The sequence below is a fragment of the Dermacentor andersoni genome, chromosome 11 (assembly GCF_023375885.2).
Source record: "Dermacentor andersoni chromosome 11, qqDerAnde1_hic_scaffold, whole genome shotgun sequence".
NCBI classification, from domain to species: Eukaryota; Metazoa; Arthropoda; class Arachnida; order Ixodida; family Ixodidae; genus Dermacentor; species Dermacentor andersoni.
This window is the reverse complement of record NC_092824.1, coordinates 67,508,462-67,527,109: the sequence shown is the minus strand read 5'-3', so window position 1 is coordinate 67,527,109 and position 18,648 is coordinate 67,508,462. Positions and strand designations below refer to the sequence as shown.

General features: G+C 47.1%; 1 protein-coding gene and 1 long non-coding RNA gene across 6 annotated transcripts in view; both read right to left on the bottom strand.

Moving 5' to 3' along the window:
* The window catches only part of LOC126517700 (uncharacterized), a 272,083-nt gene that overhangs the window by 216,176 nt on the left and 37,259 nt on the right, over positions 1-18,648 (bottom strand). Inside the window, exon 5 of one of the 5 annotated variants that reach the window (XM_055064508.2) lies at positions 680-1,451. The exons of the other annotated variants lie outside the window; for them this stretch is intronic. Within the exon in view, the coding sequence (XP_054920483.1) occupies positions 1,004-1,451 (448 nt within the window). The 3' untranslated portion in view covers positions 680-1,003. Of the gene's footprint in view, positions 1-679; positions 1,452-18,648 lie in introns of those variants that run through there. 5 annotated transcript variants of the gene reach the window in all.
* On the bottom strand, positions 11,414-16,350 carry LOC126517701 (uncharacterized). Its single transcript, XR_011890947.1, has 2 exons — positions 15,993-16,350; positions 11,414-12,166 (listed from the first exon to the last, which is right to left on the bottom strand). It is a non-coding gene; the product is annotated as an uncharacterized lncRNA (long non-coding RNA).

Below are 18,648 nucleotides of genomic sequence, written 5' to 3'. Positions count from 1 at the left end.
CGTGAGATATGTTATCACTTGCCCCCTTGACAGGGATTGCCAATACCACGTAATCATTAAAGTCCATTACATATACGAAGCAGAGTTGTAATTCATCATTAATACAATGCGCCAGCCAAGCCGACTGGCAAAGCTGGTGCGACTGGCAAAGCGAACGGGTGCGTTCTTCAAAGAAACCAACCACAGAGCTGCCATAAAATGTTGCTCGAGATAACCAGTGTAAGAATTTTATTCGCAGGCATTCTTCAGGGGATGCCAATTAAGCATCATCATCATTAAAGTCAGATAATTAACCGAAGCAATGTTTTACTCGATCATTTTTTAGATTCACCAGCTAAGCCGACGTGTGTAGCTGGTGTTCCGCTATCACCATCACGTTGTTCCAGGCAGAGTCTTGAGCTTTTACCATTGAACAAATGTGTACCTTTCTTAACTTTTTTTTACACTGGAGTGCGCTAAAACTATTGATAACGTTACAGGCAGGGCTCAATAATATTAGGGCGGCACTTTACTCAACTTCACTATTAAGAACTACACTATCAATATCGGTACTACTATTTTTTCGAAAAAGATATCTCGCTACCTTGTTCAATCCAGGAGACATATGAACCTATTTTAACCATGGCTACAGGATTGCGAAGAACGGGTGCGTTCTTCGAAAAAAAAAAAAAAACAGAGCTGGCGTACAGTGTTCCTCGAGATAATCACTAAGAATTTTATTCGCAGGCATGCTTCAGCCGTAGTCAGAAGGAATAAGATTAGCCCCATTTGGTTTGTCCAGAAGTCAGCGCACAGCTAGAACAGTTGAGGCCCAGATCGCAAGTTTTTCTGCGAAGGCACACGACACGTCTTGGCGCTAGGGTGACATCCAGAGAAGTCACTCCTCGCGGGCGAACATCCGGCTACACAGACGCAGATGCGAGACCTGCGACTGTGCTTCCCGACGTGCTGGACCAATTTCGTGGTGTGTGCTACCGTGTTAAGCAGACCCTTCGACGGCTTCTCAATCCTGTGCCCCTACGTGGAATAGAAACATGTGGGTCTCGTGGCCATCTTTGGTATAAAATGTTTTGCCGCACACGCCGCACTCAAAGGATGGTTCGCCGTGCGTACGTAAATGCTTCGCGAGGTCCCAAGGCCTCTGAAACAGTTTGCCACAATCGGAGCATTTGTGGGTTTTCCGAAGCGAGTGCTCATTTTCGTGGTTTTCGAAGGCCGCCATGTCGTGGCCTCCATGGACACTTAAATGCCTCGTGAGTTTCGAAGCCGACACAAACAGTTTACCACACTCCGAGCAGTTGTGGTTTTTCCCGAGCGAGTGGTCAGCGGTGTGCTTATCAAAGGCCACCGTGTCGGTGAAAGCGAACCGGCACACATGGCACTGTAGGATTCTGTTGGCAGCCTGGTTTTCTCGCTGCTGCCACGCTGCCTGTCCGGTTTCTTCGGGAACTCTGCAAGAGAAAAAATAGGGAGGGCACTTCATTAGTAAACATTTCCTGTAAAGAGCCCAAATTTTGGATCGTGAAGTTGGTTGCAGGAAAAACCGACTCCTCTCGGTGCTACCGCCTTTGCAACGGACACTTGTATTTGACAGTGCCCACGCTTTCCGATCATGGATTTGGCACCAAGTAACAATCGGCTTGTTTTTCGAAAATTAGGAATCGTGAAAGTTTCAAAACTGTGTTCTAGCTTGGACCCATCGAGCCGTGTTGAAGGATGCAAAAAAGCAACGAGGCGAAAGAAACCCAATGGTAAGGCTGTAAGCCATTCATTGTCTGCGCTGCACGATACCAGAAATTGAAAAGCCCCGTAATTTACCTTGTTGTCATCTGTTTCCTTGGCGGTAATAACCTGTACCTGTACCCACAATGAAAGTTAGGGACGTGAACACGCATAGATCGCCGAAAACTGGTGTCATAGCCAAGCGCGTCGGCTATTTATGCAGGTGCTTGACTCATGGAAGGGTGCACCGATATCGAAAGTGCTCGCGAGCCTTCTACAATTCGTGGAAGGCTCGCGCCCTTACACACACAATCACACACACACACGCACATATATATATATATATATATATATATATATATATATATATATATATATATATATATATATATATATATATATATATATATATATATATACCGGGTCCAACCGTCTACGGTGAGTCAACGATAAGGGCGCATCGAGGGATGAGCTACACCCCTAGGTGGTTAGTGGGGCAGAAAGCGTCACCCGGAAAAGGCATGAACTAGCGATGCAGAGTGTGTCCGTTCGAGTACAGTGCTATTCCGTCTTTTTGTACCTGCTATTTGAGAGTATACGTTGTGCGAGTGCTACAACTTTCCTTTTCCATCAATATCTCGGCCTTCAATATCTCAGCCATCAAACAGCGGCCACTAAAGCCAACACGGAGGAAATGCATGCGATGTCTTTATTGTAAGTCTGGCGAAAATTGCTGGGCATAAAGCGTGCTCAAGATCAGTACAATCTTTAAAGAACTGATGTGCCGGCAACGTAAATGTCAGGAAACAGGTTATAGGTTCCTTTGTTTTGCTAATTCCGCAAAACAGTAAATAATCCGTTTAATCACAGCAGTTATGCTGCTACTCATTGAAATTTCTAGCTACTGGCAGCGCGATCTCTTCTCAGCCTTAAATCACAAGAAAAATCCTTCTCCTGCATCATGCCGCACGAGATACTGTCGCGTTTTTGCTAGGAAACTGAAACTTGGCTCCCGATGAGCAAGAAAGCACGTGCGCATGAAACCGTCAACTGTATCCGTCTCCTCGCGTCTGCGTGTATTAAAATTCTGTGGTGTTTTGGTGATAAAACAGCGATATAATTATGGGCAACGCCGTAGAGGAAAAATTTTGACAACGTGGAGTTCTTTACCGTACACTCATAACACGGGAGTTTTTCCATTACGCCTCCGGCGAAGTGTGGCCGCCCACACCGATATTCGAACCCGAGTCCTCGCGCTTAGCGGCGCAACGCCAAAGCCAGCAGTACAAGACACCTACGTTCCCGACATTTCCACACGCCTGTACATACGAGGTTAAAAAAAAAAGTTGTCTTGAATCAAAGCGTCTAGATCACCAGCGCGGTACACGTCTAGACCTTTAAAGAGGTACTCACAAGATTGTTTCGACAATTCATTTTCTTGCTTTCAAGGTCCTAGAGCTTGAAAACCTTTGAAAACAGTCTTCTCAGAGCACTATAAAACAGCCTTCTCACCATTTTTATAAGGATTTGGAGATCTAGCATTTTCATTCAGCTCAACAAATACACAACAAATGTCATGTCAGAAACCCTTTAGCAAATATTATCGACATGCATCTAAATTCATTATCAAATCATAAATTTAGCTTGTATTTCTTTCATGAATTTAGCGGATGCTGCCATCATAAGCATTCTGCAGCAATCGAACAAGCCACAGCCTATGATTTTACCTTTGACTTCGCTGCTCATTAAAACTGCACAGGCGTTCTGCTTACAAAGCTTAAAGTGACAAACTTCGCTTGTATTTATATACAGGCGGAAATCTTTCGCCCGCTGCGTAGTCATTGACAGACCAAGTTAAGGTAGAAATTAATCGAAACACTTTTGCCACACGCTCAGATGAAGACCGGTAAAAAGTGGAACAATCAGAAACGGCTGTTCTGAAGATTTCTAAGCCTGCCATGTACCGCGTGTCCTTTCTTAAATCACATATAATTAAAGAAATCACGTATGTCACATAGCATACCTTTATTCATTAAGCTCGGTTACTCCTAGAGGTAAACATCACTTGCACGAGAAATCAGTATGTATATATGACTTATAAAGAAAAACTTCTATTCATACATATTTGACGGCGCATATTGCAATGCACGAATTATATGCGGCGAGTTGTCAAGGCGTATGAACTTCAAACGAATTTTCAGACTCTCACCAGATTCGAGATAATGATTTGCGAAATTGGCGATCAAATACGTTTTCATCCCAGTCATCTTTGCGCTTCATTGACTAACAGTCTTCTTTACAAAAGTAAACGGAACAGCAGTGCGTTTTTACCGCTAGTTTGACGCTGCATACCTCGAATGCAGTGCAATGTATGATACGTAATCACATATTAGAACAGCCACTTGCCGCTTCATCTAATTAACCTGAAACTGAGAGCCCTTTCTCAAATGCAGATAAATTTCTACCTAACGTCGCACTCAGAAAAGCGTAAGCAAATTGACGCTTATGAGGGCGAACATTTTGTCGACCCGCGTGGGCGCGCATGTATGAGGCGGAAAAGAACGACTGGACCTTTTTCTATTTAAGCAAAAGTGCATAGAGCAACAGCGAGCTTTTTTAAACCTATATGAAGGTAAGCTTTCACGATGGTGCTATAAGACATCTTCTGCAAAGCTTTTCTAGCAGCACAAACATTATGCACCTCCTTGACAAAATCAGTAGTACACGAATGCACCAACCACACGACACGTAATTACATTGTAACCGAAATTCGCCAACTTTACAACAGTCCTTTCCCGCGATCAGACAAATGTGATATCGCTCGCCGTGGTGGCCTATTCAATTTGGTGCTGTGCTGCTCAGCCAGAGGTAGCGGTATCAAATACTGGCTGCTGCGGCCGCATTTCAATGGAGGCATGATTAAAACCTGTTTTCCGTGGGGTTCACGTTAAGAACCTCCTGTGGTCAAAATTGATCCGGAATCCGCCATAACGACGTGCCTGATAATCACATCGAGGTTTCGGCAAGTAAACGCGCAGAATTTAACTGAACTTTACGTTTAGCATTGCCCTACCCGCAGGACCGACCCACCATAATTTGCACTAGATTGACCGGCTAAAGGCATAAAGCCTTAAGGCGTAGAAAGCTTCGTTTTATTAAAAGAACAAGTCACTCTAGAGCCTGCGTTTTATCTGTAGAGGATATTAGGTAGGGCGTGTTCGTTGACCGAGAAATTTAGTAGGCGATAGAGCTGGTGTACCGGCCCATGTGCTTTGGCTACGTGCAAGACACTTCCCCATTGCAAATGTCTCTTGTGTCAGCCGTATTCGCCAAGACAGCAACAGCAGCAGCCACTATAAGCAAAGTGCAAAAGAGCTCGTCTAGAAATGTTCACCGAAAAGGAACCTAAATGTTTGTCAAGGTGCATGTAACGGCGTGTCTAGGTTCGACATTATTCAAAGTAAATGTTCAATGGAAGCTCACCCGCTTTTGTCCAGATCAGTGGCTGCACTACTTGTACCATCGGCGGTGCTACAGCTGCCGCCCGACATCGTCAAGTAGGGTCGGGCCGTTTCTTTCCCGGCCATAGTCGCCCGTCCTGTACGGACAGTGGAGCGAGTGACTTCCTAGGGCACGGTAATGCAGGTGCGGTCCAACTTCACGCTATCTACGAGGGTGTGCCAAGGCGAATTCCTGCACCTTCTGCCCAAATTAGCACCTGGTTTCGAGACATGGCACTGCGCGTGCGCGTTCCAAACTATACAAGTCTCTTGCTTTATCTGAAGGTGATAAAAGGCAGTTTGGCACATGTTCGCAGATCCCGTCATATCTATATCACGACTTGTACACCCACATATCATAGTGCTCGAGCGTAGCATGCAGTGGAGGCTTGTCACTTCTACCAAAACCACACGCAACTGATGAAAGAATAACAGTCCTCCTGGGCCAGTTATACTTTTTGTCACATAATAAATATATAAATTGAAAGCACAGGTTCGAATTAAAGTGAAGCGAAGCACTACGAAAGCGGTTAATATAACCATATAACTAACCGCGATCCAGCAAGCCGTAGTAGAGGACACCGCAAATTTCGACCACCTGGGATTCTTTTTAACGTCCACCTAAATCTAAGTAGATGGGTGATTTCGCCCCCAACGAACTGGGACCGCCGTGGTCGGAATTCGATCCCGCGACCTGAAGCAGCAACCACGCCGGGTAACATTTATGCTTGCCCACCACAAAGGTTACAGCATCATTCTTTAGAAAATTATTTGTTTATTCACCACACCACTCACAAGCTATGCTGAAATACAAACTCCGAATCAGGCCGAGACCGAGTGCGAGACGTCACAGTGACGTCACGATCACGAAGGTGCTCTATAATACTTGTCGAGAGGAGAATGGCTGTTACACGTGTATGCACAGAAGGGTACCACGCGTATCATTCAATGTTTAAGTAATCTGCACCTCTTGTGTCCCGAGAACAGAAGGTCATTCTGGAGGATTTGCCATGAACAGGCAGACACCCAGTTGTTAAACCAATGAAAATAATTTATATCGTAGCATCTTTTCACTGCAATCTACTTCTATATTAACAGATCCGCGCCCCCTATAGGTACTTGTGAGCCTAAAGACATACTAATTTGTTTTAATATACAGAGGGAGCTGCGTTCAATCGCACTGCGACTGCTACCTAAATTTACACTGTTCAGTTGCCCTACACGCAAGCTAAGGCACGCAATGGTTAACGTTCAAAGACTAGCTCGCAAAAGAGAATTTCCCGGGTGCGTTGTACAGGATTCCTTGCGCTGGTTTTCAACACGTGTACATAGGTAAAACGGGCAATTTCAGAAAACAGGATAGAACAGCACAGCTATGATGTCAGCATCAAGCATATAGCAACAAACGCGTTGGTTGAACACTCAGTGTGATCGGGCCGTGGCATCGACTGGGATAGCACGACAATAATTTCAAAAGAAAAGAACAAGGCGGCAACGCTTTAGCTGAATCCATTCATATACGGACTACGGCACAAACGCCTAATCGCAACTCAGGCAATCTGCCCCCGATATGCACCGGATGCTCACGTCACATTATAAAGCGCACATAACCAAACTTCACATCAATCCCTTCATGGTGAACGAGGCTTCCGTAGTGGGGGTGAAATGCTTTTTATTGCGATAGCAAATATATGGCTACTCGAAGCGCATTTCCGCCGTCGGTGTCGCCGTCGTCGTGAGGTCCCATATAAAGTCAAAGGGAGATAATACCGTCGCCGCGCCCCCTACGCTGTATGCGTGAGTGAAAGCGTACGATGGGAGCAGACGATTACGGCTCAACATCGCCCGCAAATGCCGCCGTCGTGGCCAGTGTTGCGACGCACTGGAGGAAGGGGAGGGAGAGAGAGGTGGGCCCAACGTGGGCTGCGTTATACTCCGGCTGCAACGGCGCATCTGGCGGCTGCACGTGGTCGTAGGCCGTATCTAGAGTCTTATCTCCCTAGGGGGCAGCGCCTAGGTGTGTCTGTGGCTCGTAGCCTTGTGTTTGCTCTGTGTTCTCGTAGCTCACTTTTCGTCACTTCGCCCACCACTGCTGCCGCGTTTCCTGAAGCCAGCTTTTAACAGTGAGTTTCCGCGGTCATCGATTGCAGCATTTTCGCGTGCCTAGTGGGACTATAAAGATGCGACCATCTATTTATTGAATACTCCCTGAGGAGCTTCGTGGCACGGCTATAAAATTGTTCATTTCATTTCTGTGCTTCATTTTTCCGAATAAGCTGCCCAAAGTATTTTGGGAACTGTGTCGTCTCGCGGAGCTTTAGCTTAATATTTATTTCAAAGAACAGTTTCCAATTATTTCAAAAGTTTCAGACTGAATTTTCTTTTAATGGAATGGATACAATTTGTGTCTTGGTTCAGCTAACCATATTATGATACTGTCCTCCGAAATTGAAAATTAGTTGGATTGCTGAAATCGTGCAAGCTCCCATTTTGCTGGATAAAAAAAAATTATGGAAGCGGCGCCAGAAGGATGAGCTTTCTTTTTTAAAGCCCCTCAAAAGGCGTTCCCAAATTTGAGGGGTTTACGTGCCAGAACCATGATCTGATTATCAGCCACGGCATACTTCCAGCACAATTTTTAGCACTAAAGATATTTAGCGTGTGGTTCAGTCTACGTACTGCACAAGACTTTTTGCATTCCCCCTTCTTCTCAAAGCTGTAGCCTTGGTCGAGATAGCACCAGAGTAATCCAGCTCCGCAACGCTGCAGTTGCTGAATTGGTGCAGTGCGTGAAGACGGCGTGGTAATAACAGGTGGGTATCACATGTTGTAGTGACGCTGCACGTGAGGCAGCTGCTGCTGCACAGCAGAACGAATGCGTTGACCGCCTGGGATTGATTAATGTAAACTTGATGCACGGGACAAGGACGTTTTTACAGTGAAGCTGTATACCTCTAGCCTCCAAGGAAATTTTGCTGTAGTAAGCAAAAAACTGCCCATACTTGCGCCGATCCAGGAGATATCGCAATACTGGTCCAACCCGCGGCCGAGGTGAAGCAGGTGTTAAGCCCACCCCATACGTGGGCCTATCCCAAATATTGTGCAATATCAGTCCGACCCACGGCGGAGGTGAAGCAGGCGTTAAGCACTCCCCATGCATGGCCCGATCCCGAATATAGTGCCATGCCGGGCCGACCAGCGGCGGATGTGATGTAGGCGTTGAGCACACACCATACGTTGGCTGGTCCCGAAGACAGTGCAATATCGGCCCGACCCGTGGCGGACATGAAGCAGCTGCTAAGCCCTCACCGTACGTTGGCCGATCGCAAATATAGTGCGATGTTGGTCCGACCCGCGGCTGAGGGGAAGCAGGCGTTAAGCACTCCCCATACGAGGTCCGATCCCGAAGACAGTGCAATGCTAGGCCGACACACAGCGGAGAGAGAGAGAGAGAGGAAAGGGGAAAGGCAGGGAGATTATTTAGAGGGGAAGATCCGGTTTGCTACCCTACGCTGGGTAGAGAGGGGAGGGGGAGGTAAAGTGATAACAAAGTAGATAAAGAAAGAAAGGAGCATAGACATACAATCACAGTCGGTCACTGTCGCCGCAAAGTGTCACCGCACAGCACAGTGGCACTTGCAGCACTATAAACACGTGTTCGGCTACAGCCGCTTGTCCAATTCTGTTGCCTTTAAATACTGCAACAGTGCCCTCGTCGCCCTCCGCTGCGATGGCTTGTGATGGTGGCATTTCAAAATAAGTTCCTCATTTAGAGGTCTTCAGTCAAAGCACGCTATTGCGATTGCGAGTGATCGTCTCTGTAAATTGTAGTGAGGGCAATCACACACAGGTCTGCTCGTTACCACAGTCATCACACGAGGCGTCGTCGGCCCAGCTGATTCGGAAAGCGAAAGACTTGGTGAAGGCCACCCCTAGCCATATTCGAGAAAGCAGGGTAGCTTCGCTACGGAAGAGTCCAGCTGGAATGCAAAGGCATAGAGAGGAGTCTAGGTTGTGCAACCGGCTGTTTAGGAAAATTCCTGCGTTCCACAAGGAGAACGTGATATCACGGCTGAGCATTCGAAGTTTTCTAGCGGCATCTGTCCTTAATAATAGTATCGGCTCCTCTTCGTCGCCCTGAAGAGCATACCGAGCAGCGTTATAGGCGTGTTCGTTCCCTATGACGCCGCAGTGACTTGGAAGCCACTGAAATGTCGCGTGGTGTCCTTCCTTAGTCAAGGTATGGATTAGTTCTCTAATCTCGAATACCAGCTGCTAGTGTTGTCCACGCCGCAGGGCTGATAGCAACGACGGCAATGGTGAATTCGAGTCACTGAATATCGATCATCTTCGAGGTAGTTCGTTGCTGACGAGACGTAGTGCAGAGAGAAGAGCTGCAATATCGGCAGCCATCGGTGTCGTTGTGTGACAAGTCTTAAAACTGATGGCGGTGACTTTCGCTGGGAAAACTATGGCTCCAGAGGAACACTGGAGAGCTGCCGATCCGTCAGTATAAATATGTACGTTGTCGGCGTACCTCTCGTGCAAAAGGAGCAGAGTTAGTTGTTTAAGAGCAGGTGATGAAAGCTCAGATTTTTTTCCTCATTCCTTGTACGGTGAGGTGCACTGCAGGCTCAGCCAAACACCATGGAGGAATACATAGCTTAGTTGCGGGGTTGAAGCCTGATGGAAGCCAGGTGTAATATACCGAAATCGTAGTACAAAATGATGCATGTGGCCTTTCTGACGGTATTGTTGCCAGATGGTGAGAACGGGCACAGGCAAATGCCTAATGTGCACTATCAACACTTCCACCGCAATGTGCTTGTATGGGTTGGTGCCGGGCGATCGCCACAGTCGCTACTGTCGATGTCTATTTAGACAAACCAAGACAAACCCTGAGAGCCCGAGCTTTAATAGCCTGTAGAGCACGAAGATTTGTCTGGCAGGTGTTGGTCAGTACGGGCAAACTGTATCTCAAGAAGCCCAGAAAATGGGCCCTATACAATTCCAACATTGCATGCACTGACATTCCCAAACTCTTTCCGTCCAGAAATTTGAAAAGGTGGGAGATTGCTGTCAGACGCTGGTCCAAGTAGGTCACATGCGGGCTCCATGCGAGATCTCTATCAATGATTATGCCAAGAACTCTGTGCGTCTTCTCGTAAGAAATTACGTGGCCATTTATTTAGATGGCGTAGGGTGTCATTGGCTTGCGAGTAAATGCCACAGTAGTCAGACGAGATTTTAAGACCTTGGTTGCGGACGCACGCTACATGATGCATGCTTCATGATACTCATGCAGCGTGCATGAGTATCAGCTTATTAAAGTCGTGCACCTATCTGAGGACCTGTGGCACCTGAAGTCCATATACATATGTCGTTTCCGTGCACTGATATCTTGATCGCTGCTGGCAGATGATCAACGAGACCAATGAGTGTGAGGTTGAATACGGTAGGGCTTAGTACACCGCCTTGAGGAACACCTCGGTAGGTGTCGTGTCGTACGGTTTGACCATGGCCGGTACACGCAAATCAACTCATAAAAAGGTAATGGGAAATCCATTGGAAAACTCGACGACCTAGGCCAACCATTTCAAGAGCACCGAGGATAGCCTAGTGAGATATGTTGTCCTATGCCCCCTTGACAGGGATGGCCAATACCACATAATCATTAAAGTCCATTACATATACGAAGCACAGTTGTAATTCATCATTAATACCATGCACCAGCCAAGCCGGCTGGCAAAGCTGGTGGGACTGGTAAAGCGAAGAACGGGTGCGTTCTTCAAAGAAACCAACCATAGAGCTGCCATACAGTGTTGCTCGAGATAACCACTGTAAGAATTTTATTCGCAGGCATTCTTCACGGGATGCCAATTAGGCGTCATCATCATTAAAGTCAATTAGCCTAAGCAATGTTTCATTTGATCCTTTGTTAGATTCACCAGCTAAGCCCAGGTGTGTAGCTGGTGTTCAGCTATCACCATCACGTTTTTCCAGGTAGAGCCTTGAGCTTCCGCCATTGAACAAATGTGTACCATTTCTAACTTTTTTTTTAACAATGGAGGGCGCTAAATCTATTGATAACGTTAAAGGATGTGCTCAAGAATATTAGGGCGGCACTTTACTCAACTTGACTATTAAGAACTATACTATCAATATCGGTACTACTATTTTTTTCAAAAAAATATCTCGCTACCTTTTTATTTTTACCTTTTTATTTTAACCAAACCTATTTTAACCACGGCTACAGGATCGCGAAGAACGGATGCGTTCTTCGAAGAAAACCACAGAGCTGGCGTACAGTGTTCCTCGAGATAACCACTGTAAGAATTTTATTCGCAGGCATTCTTCAGGCGTAGTCAGAAAGAATAAGATTAGCCCCCTTTAGTTTGTCAAGAAGTCAGCGCACAGCTACAACAGTTGAGGCCCAGACCGCAAGTCTTTCTGCGAAGGCACAAGACACGTCTTGGCGCCAGGGTGACATCCAGAGAAGTCACTCCTCGCGGGCGAACATCCGGCTACACCGACGCAGATGCGAAACCTGCGACTGTGCTTCCCGACGTGCTGGACCAATTTCGTGGTGTGTGCTACCGTGTTAAGCGGACCCTTCGACGGCTCCTCAGTCCTGTGCGCCTACGTGGAATAGAAGCATGTGGGTCTCGTGGCCATCTTTGGTATAAAATGTTTTGCCGCACACGCCGCATTCAAAGGATTTTTCGCCGTGCGTACGTAAATGCCTCGCGAGGCTCCAAGGTGTCTTAAACAGTTTCCCACAATCGGAGCAGTTGTGGGTTATCTCAAGCGAGTGGCCACAGGCGTGGTTTTTGAAGGCCTTCATGTCGGTGAAAGCGAACCGGCACGCATGGCACTGTAGGATTCTGTTGGCCGCCTGGTTCTCTCGCTGGTTCGACGCTGCTTCTCTGGTTTCTTCTGGAACTCTGCGAGAGAACAGATAGGGAGGGCACTTCATTAGTGAAACATTGCTGTAAAGAGCCCGAATTTGGGATCGTGAAGATGGTTGCAGGAAAAACCTACTCCTCTCGAGTGCGACCGCCTTTGCAACGGACACTTCTATCTGACAGTGCCGACGCTTTCCGATCACGGATTTGGCACCAAGGAACAATCGGCTTGTTCTTCGAAAATTACGAATCGTGAATGTTTCAAAACCGTGTTCTAGCTCGGAGCCCGATGGTAAGGCTGTAAGCCGTTCATTGTCTGCGCTGCACGATACCAGAAATTGAAAAGCCCCTTAATTTACCTTATTGTCGTCTGTTTCTTTGGCGGTAATGACCTGCACCTGTACCCACAATAAAAGTTAGGGACGTGAACACGCATAGATCGTCGAAAGCTGGTGTCATGGTCAAGCGCGTCGGCTATTTATGCAGGTGCTTGACCCATGGAAGGGTGCACCGAAATCGAAAGTGCTCGCGAGCCTTCTACAATTCGTGGAAGGCTCGTGCGCTTCGACACCCACGCACACTCGCGCGCACATATATATATATATATATATATATATATATATATATATATATATATATATATATATATATATATATACACACACCGGGTGAAACAGTCTACGGTGAGTCAACGATAAGGGCGCATCGAAGGATGAACTACACCCTTAGGTGGATAGTGGAGCGGAAAGCGTCGCCCGGAAAAGGCATAAACTAGCGATAAAGAGTGTGTGCGTTCGAGTACAGTGCTATCTCTACTTTTCGTACCTGCGATTTGAGAGTATACGCTGAGCGAGTTCTGCAACTTTCCTTTGCCACCAACAAGTCAGCCTCGCACCCTCCCCGCGAAAGAGCGGCCACTGAAGCCAACACGGAGGAAATTCATACGCAGTGTCTTTTCCAACTCTGGCCAAAATTGCTGGGCGTGTAGCGTGCTCAAGATCAGTACAAATTTTGAGAAACATATGCACTGCAAACGCAGATGTCGGAAAACAGTTTATGTGTTCCTTTTGGTTTGCTAATTCGGTAAAACAATAAGTAGTCTGTTTATTCAGATCAGTTATGCTGCTCCTGACTGGAATTTTTAGCTACTGGCGGCGTGATCTCTTCTCAGCCTTAAATCACAAGAAAAATTCTTCTCCTGGATCATGCCGCACGAGATACTGTCGCGTTTATGCTAGGTAACTGAAACTTGGCTCCCGATGAGCAAGAAACTACTTGCGCATGAAACAGTCAGCTGTTTCCGTCTTCTCGCGTCTACGTGTATTAAAATTCTGTGGTGTTTTGGTGATAACATGGGGATATAAATATGGGCCACGCCGTAGAGGAAGAATTTTGAGAACCTGGCGTTCTTTATCGTACACTCAGAGCACGGGAGTTCTTCCATTACGCCTCCGGCGAAGTGTGGCCGCGCACACCGATATTCAAACCCGAGTCCTCGCGCTTAGCGGTGCCAGCAGTACAAGACATCTACGTTTCCGACATTTCCACACACCTGTAGTTACAAGGGTCAAGAAAGAGTTGTGTTGAAGCAAAGCCTCCAAAACACCAGCGCGGTACACGTCTGGACCTTTAAAGATGTACTGCCAAGATTTTTTCGACAATTCATTTTCTTGCTTTCAAGGTCCTAGAGCTTGAAACCTTTGAAAACAGTCTTACCAGAGCTCTATAACATCGCCTTGTCACCATTTTTATTAGGATTTAGAGGTCAAGCATTTCCATTCAGCGCAACAAATACACACTCAATATGGTCATGTCAGAACCCTTTTAGCAACTGAGCATGTGTTGGTGGGCTAGTTGGTTAAGCATGATTGCAAAGAAGGCGCCGAATAAAACATCACACGAAGAAGGGGGACACGCCTACGTGGTGTCTCGTGTCCCCCTTCTTCGTGTGTTGTTTTATTCGGCGCCGTCTTTGTGATCCCATTAGCAAATATTATCGACAGCCATCATACATTCGTCATTAAATCATAAATTTAGCCTGTGTTTCTTTCATGAATTAGCGGATGCTGCCCTTATAAGCATTCTGCAGCAATCGAACAAGCCACAGCCTACGATTTTACCTTTGACTTCGGTGCTCATTAAAACGGCACAGGCATTCTGCTTGCAGAGATTAAAGAGAAAAACTCAGCTTGTGTTTATATACAGGCGGAAATCATTCGCCCGCTGCGTAGTCATTGACAGACCAATTTATGCTAGAAATAATCCGGATCACTTTTGCCGCACACTTAGAGGAAGACCGGTAACAAGTGCAACGATCACAAACTGATGTTCTGAAGATTTCTAAGCCTGCCATGTCCCTCGTGTCTTTTTTTAAATCACATAAAGAAATCACTTATGTCAGATAGCACACCTTTATTCATTAAGCTCGGTTACTCCTAGAGGTAACCATTACTTGAACGAGAAATCAATATGTATACATGACTTATTAGGAAAAACTTCTATTTAACTTCATAAATATTTGACGGCACATATTGCAATGCACGAATTCTATCGGGTGAATTTTCAAGGCGTATCAACTTCGAGCGAATTTTCACACTGTCACCAGATCCGAGATAATGATTTGCGAAATTGGTGACGAAATACGTTTCCGTCCCAGTTATGTTTGCGCTTCACTGACTAGCACTCTTGCTTAGAGAAGTAAACGGAGCAGCAGTGCTTTTTTACCGCAGATTTGACGCTGCATACCTCGAATGCAGTGGAAAGTGTGATGTGTCACCACATATTATAACGACGATCTTGCCGCTTTATGTAATTAAATAACCTGGAACTGAGAGCCATTTCTTAAATACAGATAAATTTCTAGCTAACGTCGCGTCGAGAACAGCGTAAGAAAATTGACGCTTATGAGCACGAGCATTTTGTCAGCTCCCGCGGATGCGCATGTATGAGGTGGTAAAGAACGACTGGGCAAAAATGCAAGAATGCATAGAGCACCAGCGAGTTTTTCTAAGCATATATGAAGCAAAGCTTTCACGCCAGGCTATAAGACATCTTCTCCAAAGCTTCTAGCAGCACAACAATTATGCACCTCCTTGACAAAATCAGTAGACACAAACACCCCAACCACACGACAGGTAGGTTTCATTGTAACCGAAATTGGCCAACTTTACAGCATGCCTTTCCCGCGATCAGACAAATGTAATATCGCTCGCCTTGGACGCCTAGTGACTTTGGTGCTGCGCTGCTAAGCCAGAGGGGGCGTGATCAAATAACGGCTGCGGAGGCCGCATTTCGGTGGGGGCCTGATTAAAAACCAGTGTTTCGTGGGGTTCACGTTAACAGCTCCTTGTGCTCAAAAGTGATCCGTAGTCTCCCACTACGACGTGCCTGATAATCACTTCGTGGTTTTGGCACGTAAACCCTCAGAGTTTAACTGAAGTGTAGGCTTAGTATTGCCCTACCTGCTGGATTGGCCCACCATACTTGTCAATAAATTGACCGGAAGCGCATGGAACCATAACGCGTAGAAAGCTTCGTTTCATTAAAAGAATAAGACACTCTAAAGCCTGCGCTTTATCCGTATAGGATATTAGGTAGGGCGCGTTCGTTGACCGAGTAATTTCGCAGGCGCAAAACCCGGTATAAAGGCCAGTGTGCTGGGGCTACGTGAAAGCAAATTCCACATTGCAAATGTCTCTTTTGTGAGCCGTATTCACCAAGACAGAAGCAGCATCCACGGCGAGCAAAGCACTAAGAGCTCGCCTAGAAAGGTTTACCGTAAAAGAAGCTAAATGTTCGGCAGTCTGCATGTAACATATTCTCTAGGTTTGACATTATTCGAAGTAAATGTTCAATGGAAGCTCACCTGCCAAAGTCAATATCAGTGGCTACACTGCTTGCACCCTGGTCCACGTTGCAGCTGCCGCCCGACATCGTCAAGTAGGGTCGATCTGTTTCTTTGCCGGCCATAATCGAGTGTCCCGTGCGGACCGTGCAGCGGATGACTTCCTAGGGCGCGGTAGTGCAGGCGCGGTCAAATTTGACGCAATCTACGAGTGCGTTCGAAGGCAAATTCCTGCACCCTCTGCCAAAACTTCCGCCTGGCGTTGAGACATGTACTGCGCATGCGCGTCCTTTCTAGCTTTTGCGCCTAACAAGACAAGTGTCTTCCCTTATCAGAAGGTGATAAAACGCAGCTTGGCACGTGTTCGCAGATCCCACCAAATTTTCATCGTGACCATTGTAGCCAGACTGGATAACCTACGTCCAATCTCGCTTACATCGTGCATAGGTAAAGCTATGGAACACGTTATTCTTAACAGACTCACTAGATACGTCCAGCAAAATGACATACTCCCGTATAACGTGATCGGTTTCCGCCCGAAACTATCGACTCAGGACGCTATGCTCCTGATCAAACACCAGCTCATACACGTTAGCCCGGTGCACGCGAGAGCGATTCTGGGACTAGACGTCGAAAAAGCTTTTGATCGCATAGAGCACAAGGCCATCCTCGAGGTCCTGTCCGAGCTGGGGTTGGGCGAGAGGCTACACAGTGTAGTCAAGGCGTTTCTGGGCGGTAGGCAAGCGAGCCTCACGCTAGGAGAACTAAAATCGAAGGTGATGAACCTGGGAAACAGGGGCACCCCGCAAGGGGCCGTACTTTCGCCCATGCTATTTAATCTAGCAAAGACCAGAGTCGCGAGGAAACTGGAGAGTATAGAAGGTATACACTTTACAATATACGCCGATGACATAACCATATGGAGCGCCAACGGTAACGTAGGCCAAACGGAGACCAGACTGCAGGAGAGCATACACGCCGTGGAAAGCACACTAGGCGAGATGGGACTCAACTGTTCGGTGGCAAAGTCGGAGCTTTTGGTCCTAAAACATCGGCGCAGGGGTCGAAGACCCAGGGGCTACGTCCCCGGGGAGGAACCCAAGATTATCTTACGCTGTCACGACGGATCCGCGATCAAGCAGGTGGAAAAGATTAAAGTTTTAGGCTTCCACATAGCAGCGGGAGGTACCAGCCAGAATGCCATTCAACACACTTCAAACAAAACGGACCAAGTCATCAGGTTACTAAGGAGAATCAGCAACAGACACAGAGGCCTGGGTGAGGACAGCGCTCTAAGGCTAGTGCACGCCTTCGCTCTCTGTCACTTCACCTACGTGGCAGGTCTATTTAAATGGTCGCAGGCCGAGCTGAACAAGCTAAACACTATGATCAGAAAGTTAGTGAAGGCTACCCTAGGTATACCCATCAGCACCTCGAACGTGAAGCTCATGAACCTAGGCGTGCACAATACGATAGAAGAGATGGCGGAAGCGCACCAGATGGCGCAGCAGGAAAGACTGACGAAAACGCGAGCGGGCAGGCTTATATTCAAAGCGATAGGGACAGACCCAAATAGCTCGATGAACCCGAAGGAATCCGAGGTAGAATTGAGCGCGAAACTTAGAGACGCGATCAGAACCACCCCTCTTCCGAGAAATATGCACCCGGAACACAATGTTAGCCGGAGAAAAGCGAGAGCGAAAGCTTTGTTGAAAGAAATTGAACAGCTAGGACAACAGGCGGCCCTTGTAGACGCTGCTTGGGTCAAAGGCAAAGAGGCCTACACCGCTGTGGTGGTCGACAGCCGGGGCGAGGTACGGAACGCCGTCACCATATTCACTAAGGATTCCACGGTGGCGGAGCAAGCCGCAATTGCTCTAGCCATCAGGAACCGCAAATGGTCTTTCATCTATAGCGATTCCAAAGCAGCAATTAAGAGCTTTGACAAAGGATATGTAGCTGGGACTGCGGCTAAAATTATCGACAAGGTCGAAATTATCAAAACTGAAATCCGATGGTTTCCTGCACATATGGGACAAGTGGACGAGACTCGGCCCAACGTCAACGAGGTGACGAACGACCTGGCACGAGGACTTGCTTGCCGTGCCGGTCAGAGCCGAACCGACGCCCACTACCATTCCGGGGAGCATAAAGATCACTTACTAACTTACAACGACATTACTAAATATTACTACTTGGGCCGTAGGCAATTCCCTCTGCCACACGTAAAATTGAACAGGGCTCAGGCAGTCACGCTACGTTTACTGCAAACCGGGACGTACCCCACTCCGTATTTCATAAATAAAATTCACCCCGAAAGAGAAATTAGGAAAGAATGTAACGTTTGCGATGGCATCATTGACATCAGACACATGCTGGCGGGCTGTCCCGCGACTCTCGCCGACCCCGAAGAAAAATGGCTTTACTGGCAGAAGTTGTTAACAAGCTCTTCATATAAAGATCAGCTACGGGCTGTCCAGAGGGTCCATGATGACGCCATAAGGCTCGGCCTGGTAGTGCCGACGTGGACGCGGCCCGCCTCGGTCTGAAAAGACCGGGCTTCAGGACACTAATAAAGTTTTATGAATGAATGAATTGTAGCCATGTTTCATAGTGCTCGAGCGTTGCACGCAGTGGTGGCTGAGGAAAGGCTAAGAGGCCTTGTGTACAAGCTGCA